General features: G+C 35.8%; 1 protein-coding gene across 2 annotated transcripts; it reads left to right on the forward strand.

The window, feature by feature from the left end:
• Window positions 1-2,204: 2,204 nt before the first annotated feature.
• On the forward strand, window positions 2,205-6,056 carry LOC132165361 (inorganic phosphate transporter 1-4-like). Of its 2 annotated transcripts, none has more exons than XM_059575885.1 (2): window positions 2,205-2,304; window positions 4,132-6,056. In XM_059575885.1, exon 2 carries the CDS (start codon window positions 4,231-4,233, stop codon window positions 5,848-5,850), a length of 1,620 nt encoding a protein of 539 aa, XP_059431868.1. In that variant the 5' UTR covers window positions 2,205-2,304; window positions 4,132-4,230; the 3' UTR covers window positions 5,851-6,056. The 2 variants fall into 2 exon arrangements, with proteins under 2 accessions (XP_059431868.1, XP_059431867.1); XM_059575884.1 differs by having other exon boundaries at window positions 4,187-6,056.
• Window positions 6,057-6,959: the final 903 nt, after the last annotated feature.

The following is a 6,959-nucleotide window of genomic DNA, read 5'->3' on the forward strand; positions in this document are numbered from 1 at the left end:
TTTGCACATCTTGAAGTCTTCATTGCATTATAATTGTAGAAATTATTGGTTTATGTCAGCAAAATTGCAGGGTTGAGGCCAAATCCGAGACTACGAAAGAAGAGTTGATAACGAAGATAATGGTAAGGGAATCACTTTCTAAGATGATGGAATTGGTAATTTTTTAATAGGATTGACCGTGCACAATACAATAAAAGTGGGCTATGATTAAGAATTCGATCTGTTTTTAATTAAATAGGTTGAATTATGATTAATTAATATAATATTTACACTTGTGATTCAACATGGTCCATACTCAATACGAGCTAACAAATTTTGTCACGCTCCGCAAAATCGACAAAGACTCAAAATGCAATTAACAAGTTAAGATTAACTGCCCAAACCCGACATCGGGCTGAGGAAATGCCAACCCTACATATTCCTAGATGTGCAGCAAGAGACGGTCATGGTAGTGGCTGTTCCGCGTACCAGTATGCTATCGACTTGCGTGAGTTGACGCAATAATGGCCGTATAGATGCCAAATTCAGTTTGGTATTGCGTTGAAGTTCGGTGTTCTCACTTTTCACACTTCATTTCATTGATTTTAAGAAGAATGCCCAGTCCTACACGCTATATATATATATATATATATATATATATATATGAAAGCATAAAACCGTTCTCATTTCGTAAAAGATTCAGAGCATAAAGCTATTGCATTATAGAGTATTAAAACTCTTAAAAATATTGGCAAAAATTATATAGTTACAAAATCGTAAATACATTGAAAAATCTAACAATCAAATTATATTTTCAACCATTTGTCCATGTATATATTTAACTATTTAAGCAATTACTCATAGGGTTTCAAATCCAAAATTGCTAAATATATACTTTCAATATTACTGAATCCATTGTTAAAATAAAGATCAAGCAATAACATTCAATATTTCATACCAATTTCAATTTTTAGAACTAGTAATAATTTATTATAGTATTAGAATATGTTGTCTCCTTGTTCAAAACCCGACTTCAATCTTTATTTTAGTAAAATAATTCTAGGTGGCCTATTTGTGTCCTACTAAAAATGATGTGGCAATTAAAATCACAATTGGGCTTGTAATTGATCATTATTGGGTGATTTTAATAGCCACATCATTCTTAGTGAGACACAAATAGGCCACCTAAAATTACTTCTTCAACCTACCCTTTTAAATTAACAGGTGTTTAAATACATTTTTAAACACAATTATGAGCTCATGACACCAAACGTCCGGCAAAAGAGACCTACAATGAGGACAAAAAATGTTGAGAGTGGCTCACTAGGGTAGTGAAGAAACCATGCACCTTTAGGCAAATAAAGAGACAAATTAGCAAAATGTGTGTAAAAAAAAAAAAAACCCAAGTCAATGTATTTGGAGGGGTTATTACCTTCATTTATAGGATTGTCCTTCCCATCTCCAGTTGGTAAGTGGAATATGCTAGGATAGGCACAGAAGGTAAATGATTAATATGGAAGGCGGCAGGTCCTTAATAAATTGCTTGCCTTCAAAGGGATTCTCTAATGCCACATTTCCTTAATCTTAAATAGGTAAAGTAGTAAAGAGTGGATAGGCTACCTGATATGATCATAATCGTAAATTGTAAATCGAGAGAAAGGGATGATCGATATAATGGGCCGCACCTACATGGGACTTAATGGACCCATGCTTTGATTCGAACAATTTAAAAGAAAACTTTGTCCAAGTAAAACAGCTAATTTGAGATAATTACTGATTTAATTATCTTGTGACAAATTAGCTGCAGATGAGTGGAGCTCCTGTACAACGTGTATATACTGTATGTCGTGTATATATGAAAACACGCTTTGAAGTCCAAGTTTGACTTGGTTGATTAACAAAAAGGCATGGATGGACGGAGGGAACAAACACACCTATATTGGTCCCAGATCGATATTAAATATTAATAATTATAATTATAAAAACTTAATTATTTAATCATGAAAAAATAAAAAATAAAAAACAAATAAACAAAAAGGGTGGTCCCGGAGCCGGAAGAAAATAAGAGCGCGGGAGATAAAACGGCGTCGTAAATTAGACCAAACGCGAAAAGCGGGGAATATACCGGTGGATATTTTGGTGGGTCCATTTGTGTGAACTGTTGAACTTCATTGCATATAAATATGGACGTTTCCGCTCGTCTCTTCCCAACAATTCAACAAACGTGGCTCTTCTCATTACACACTCTCTCTCTCTTGCCTCCTTGTTTTTTCTCTCTCTCGAGTTTTTTTATTGTTCCGGCTTCAGAGGAAAACAGCAGAGCAGGTCAGTAAGCACTGTTTCTTTCTATCCAAACATGCATGTTTACATCCTTTCTTCGATGATTTTGTTTCTTGTTACAGATTGTGTGAATGAGTTCTTGTAAGCACTACTGTTTGCATTAACTAACCAAAACAACGTGAAAAAATGGAATAGTAATAAAGAAATTAATAAGAACTTTGTCTTTTGAGAAATCTTCGTGCATGCAATATTGCAAAGAACCTAAGAAGAGTTTCTTTTTACAATGGCGACAATTTAGAGCTTTTTATTTACCTGGGTTTGTTTTTTTTCTTTTTCTTTTACAAGGTATGATTGAGATTCTGAGACCCACCAATAATATGTTTTCATATATAATATATAATATATATTGTCTGCGAATCATTATTTTCCTGAATAAACTTCTTCTTTTCATTCCAAAACTTTTCTCTGTTAACCTTTTTTACTTTTTGCCTCTGGCTTCTGGGTTTCTGGGAATTTGCTAAAAATAGATCAGAAAAGATAGAACTCTTGGTTGTCGATTTAAAATTTCCATGTAATATACTTTTCATCATCTTCATCTGATCTCTACACAGCTAAGGATGACACACAATTGGACTTGTTTGGGAGCAAAGATTTGTTTCTGTTTTTGTTTTCATCACTACAAATTCATATCCAAATTTAGTATTCCGTTACCTTAACAAACTCAAAGTTTTATCATGTTTTTTTTTTTCTTCATGAAATTTACACTCGATGCAAAACTTTAAAACGCTCAAAAAGAAAAAAAACTGCTTGGGTTTCAGGTTCTGGAATTAGTACTATATATGGTTCAACAATCCCAGAACCTGAAAGCGAGGTCTTAGCTTCTCAATTTTACACCTATTTCCAATTTCATCAACAGGGTATAGTTTGTAGAGTTTAATATTTAAACTTTAAAATCTTTCCTTGAAATTTTTATATATAGGGCTATTATTATATATAGAGATTTCATTGGGCTTTTTTTCTTTTAATTTTCATGTCTTATAGTAATCTAGTAATTAGCCTTACCCTTTGCTTGAAGATAACTTTTCGTATTCAAATAGAATTGGTGTATGTATTTATTGCCTTTTCATCTTCTTTACCTTTTCATTTGCTACGACTGCAGCCACCCTCTAGGGGCGGCTGTGGGGTGTCTTTTGACTATTTACTAGAAACAGAGTAATGATATTTCCATATTATTTTTGTTATTTACTTGAGAAACAAACGAAGAACAAATAATTTGATATCTTAGATTTAAAAAATATATATATATACATAACCTGTTACCTACTGAGCTTACTAATGACCCTCTAAAATTCCAAAAGAGACGGAAGAAAAAAGTGGAGAGCAGTTAGAGCCACACCTCTTGTATTGACTAAAATTCGACTTTCTCCTTGCTAGAGAAGTCCAGGAGCAGGAAGACATAATTTGTCCTTTCTTTTCACACTAGTCTAGGCACATGGTCATGAAGTTTCCTAGAAAATTCTTCTCTCTAGAACCAAAAAAGTTTTCTTTTTCATGGTCCTCATTATCATAATTGTAAAATTTAGTGTACTTTTACCAATTTTACACTAATTAATGTGACACGTTTTACGTAACTTTGAAATCTTGAAAACAAGCAACTCTTACATTTAATGAGTAGCATGACTTGGCACAAAATATGGCTGTCATTTGCAATCCTTTTTGTATTTATATCTTGTAGACTTAGTTGGGCCTAGGATTTTGAACCAAGAAATAAGGTTATTAATTACATATTCAATATGCCCACCTACTATGGAACCTTCCCCAGGTAACAATTTGAGTACATCAGTTTGTATGAATTCTTGATATCATTTGCAGATCTCATAGTTTGGTGATCATACATGTACCAACTCTTCTTCAAATTGATTTGCAGAGAAGAAAGCTTGTGAGGAAGAGAGAGTTGAGAAGTTAGGAACCATGGCTAAGGACAATTTACAGGTGCTGAATGCGCTGGATTTAGCAAAAACACAATGGTACCACTTTACTGCAATCATCATTGCTGGAATGGGCTTCTTCACTGATGCATATGATCTATTCTGCATATCTCTTGTCACCAAATTGCTTGGCCGCATATATTACCATGTTGATGGTGCAGAAAAGCCCGGCACATTGCCTCCCAATGTGGCAGCTGCTGTTAATGGTGTGGCCTTCTGTGGCACTCTAGCCGGTCAGCTCTTCTTCGGGTGGCTTGGGGATAAGATGGGCCGGAAGAGAGTCTATGGTATGACTCTCATGGTCATGGTTATATGCTCAGTTGGCTCAGGTCTTTCCTTTGGCCACAGTCCAAAATCTGTCATGGCAACACTCTGCTTCTTCCGGTTCTGGCTCGGGTTCGGCATCGGTGGCGACTACCCGCTTTCTGCCACCATCATGTCTGAATATGCTAATAAGAAGACTCGTGGCGCCTTCATTGCTGCAGTCTTTGCTATGCAGGGTTTTGGAATTTTAGCAGGTGGTATATTTGCGATCATCATTTCATCCGCATTTAAGTCCAGGTTTGATGCTCCAGCTTATGAGGTTGATGCAAATGCCTCAACTGTCCCACAAGCAGATTATGTTTGGAGGATTATTGTAATCGTAGGAGCAATCCCAGCTGCACTGACCTACTACTGGAGAATGAAGATGCCTGAAACTGCTCGTTACACTGCCCTTGTTGCCAAGAATGCAAAACAGGCTGCATCTGATATGTCAAAGGTTCTGCAGGTTGACATTGAAGCAGAACCACAGAAGGTTGAGCAGCTAACTCAACAAACAGGCAATGGATTTGGTTTGTTCTCTAGGGAGTTTCTTCGCCGACATGGACTTCACTTACTTGGAACAACAACCACATGGTTCTTGCTTGACATTGCATTTTACAGCCAAAATCTATTCCAAAAGGACATCTTCAGTGCAATTGGATGGATTCCTTCAGCAAAGACAATGAATGCCATTGAGGAGGTCTATAGAATTGCAAGGGCACAAACACTAATTGCTCTATGCAGCACTGTCCCAGGCTACTGGTTTACAGTGGTTTTCATTGACAAGATTGGAAGGTTTGCCATCCAATTGATGGGTTTCTTCTTCATGACAGTGTTTATGTTTGCCCTGGCAATTCCTTACAACCACTGGACTCATAAGGACAACCGTATTGGGTTTGTGGTGATGTATTCACTCACCTTCTTCTTTGCAAATTTCGGGCCGAATGCCACCACATTTGTTGTGCCGGCTGAGATTTTCCCGGCTAGGCTCCGGTCTACTTGCCACGGCATATCAGCAGCATCTGGAAAGCTTGGGGCTATAGTTGGTGCTTTTGGGTTTCTGTATTTGGCTCAAAACAAGGACAAGGCCAAGGCAGATGCAGGGTACCCTGCAGGCATTGGAGTGAAGAATGCTCTCCTCTTGTTGGGTGGAGTCAACTTCTTGGGGATTGTGTTTACTTTCTTGGTGCCCGAATCAAATGGAAAATCCTTGGAGGAGATGTCTAGGGAGAACGAAGATGAAAATGGGCAAGTGGTGGAGTTGGAGCCACCACACAACGGGACAGTTCCTGTTTATTAGAGATTTAGTTAGTGAAGGGTTTCTTAGAATCCTTTCATGAGTTCTTTAAGAGAAGCTCAATTGTGTCATTTCCTTTGTTCTCCTTGTACTAGTTACTTTCTCTTCTCATTTTTATTTTTCTCTCTTCCTTAGCTTCTTGTAGTGATATGAGTTTGTGCTGTAATCTTTCGAAACATAGAAGAATTCTTCTTCGTTGTTTCCTGTCATTCTGTGTGTTAAAAGTATAGAAAATAAAATAAAACAAAAAAAAAAAGTTAGGGAAGAGAAATTCGAAAAGAATGAGGAAAAAATCAGATTTAGTCCATAGGTTTTTATGTTATTTTAGCTTAGTTAATGAGTTTTTCTTTAATTTCAAATCAGTCATTCCATCAACCTATTGTCAAAGTAACTAACAGTATGTCATATCAGATCAAATAATTATTAATTATTAATTCTATGCCGATCGATCGGTCTTAGAGAATTAAATCAATCGTCTCTTATTGGCTTGAACACATTGTATTAGAATGGAGACATTCACAGAGGAATGAGGTGTGTTACACAAGACAAAAGAATCCTAAAATTTCTAACATGTGATGCAAGAAAATATGAAGATTTTAACACTCTGTTATGATGATCATCTGTGACATGTTGATAGCCATCAAAATTGACATAATTCCCAACTAAATGCATGCGATGCCCTGCATTTTCTTTGTGCTGTTGAATTTCTTTTATCATCTTTCCATTGTTTTTAATTTTTTTTTTTTTTTTTACTTCTAATTTAATATTGATATAATTATAGGCTTCATTTGTGATTAAATAAATTTGATATATATAGGTGAAGAAGGTGGAAGAAAATTATGGACAACTCATTACTACAACCTGCGACTTCTAAGTTGGAGTTCATATAGTATATATGGATTAGAGAATAACTTACATAGGGAGGTTGCACAAAAATCACATTTTGTGCCACCAATAAGGAGCTGACACATCAGCTAATTTCATTAGATTTATACTACAAATAAAAACTCAACCACACTATATTATACTCCAAAAAAATTAAAATTAATTTTTTTATTAAAAAAAAAAAAAAAGCAGATTTGAAGGGGTGGCCGGTTGGCCACCCCTCCCCC

Source organism: Corylus avellana, chromosome ca11, assembly GCF_901000735.1.
Source record: "Corylus avellana chromosome ca11, CavTom2PMs-1.0".
NCBI classification, from domain to species: domain Eukaryota; kingdom Viridiplantae; phylum Streptophyta; class Magnoliopsida; order Fagales; family Betulaceae; genus Corylus; species Corylus avellana.

Bases quoted from the DNA above. Each gene is read 5' to 3' on its own strand.
- LOC132165361 (XM_059575885.1), top strand. From the start codon at position 4,231: ATGGCTAAGGACAATTTACAGGTGCTGAATGCGCTGGATTTAGCAAAA.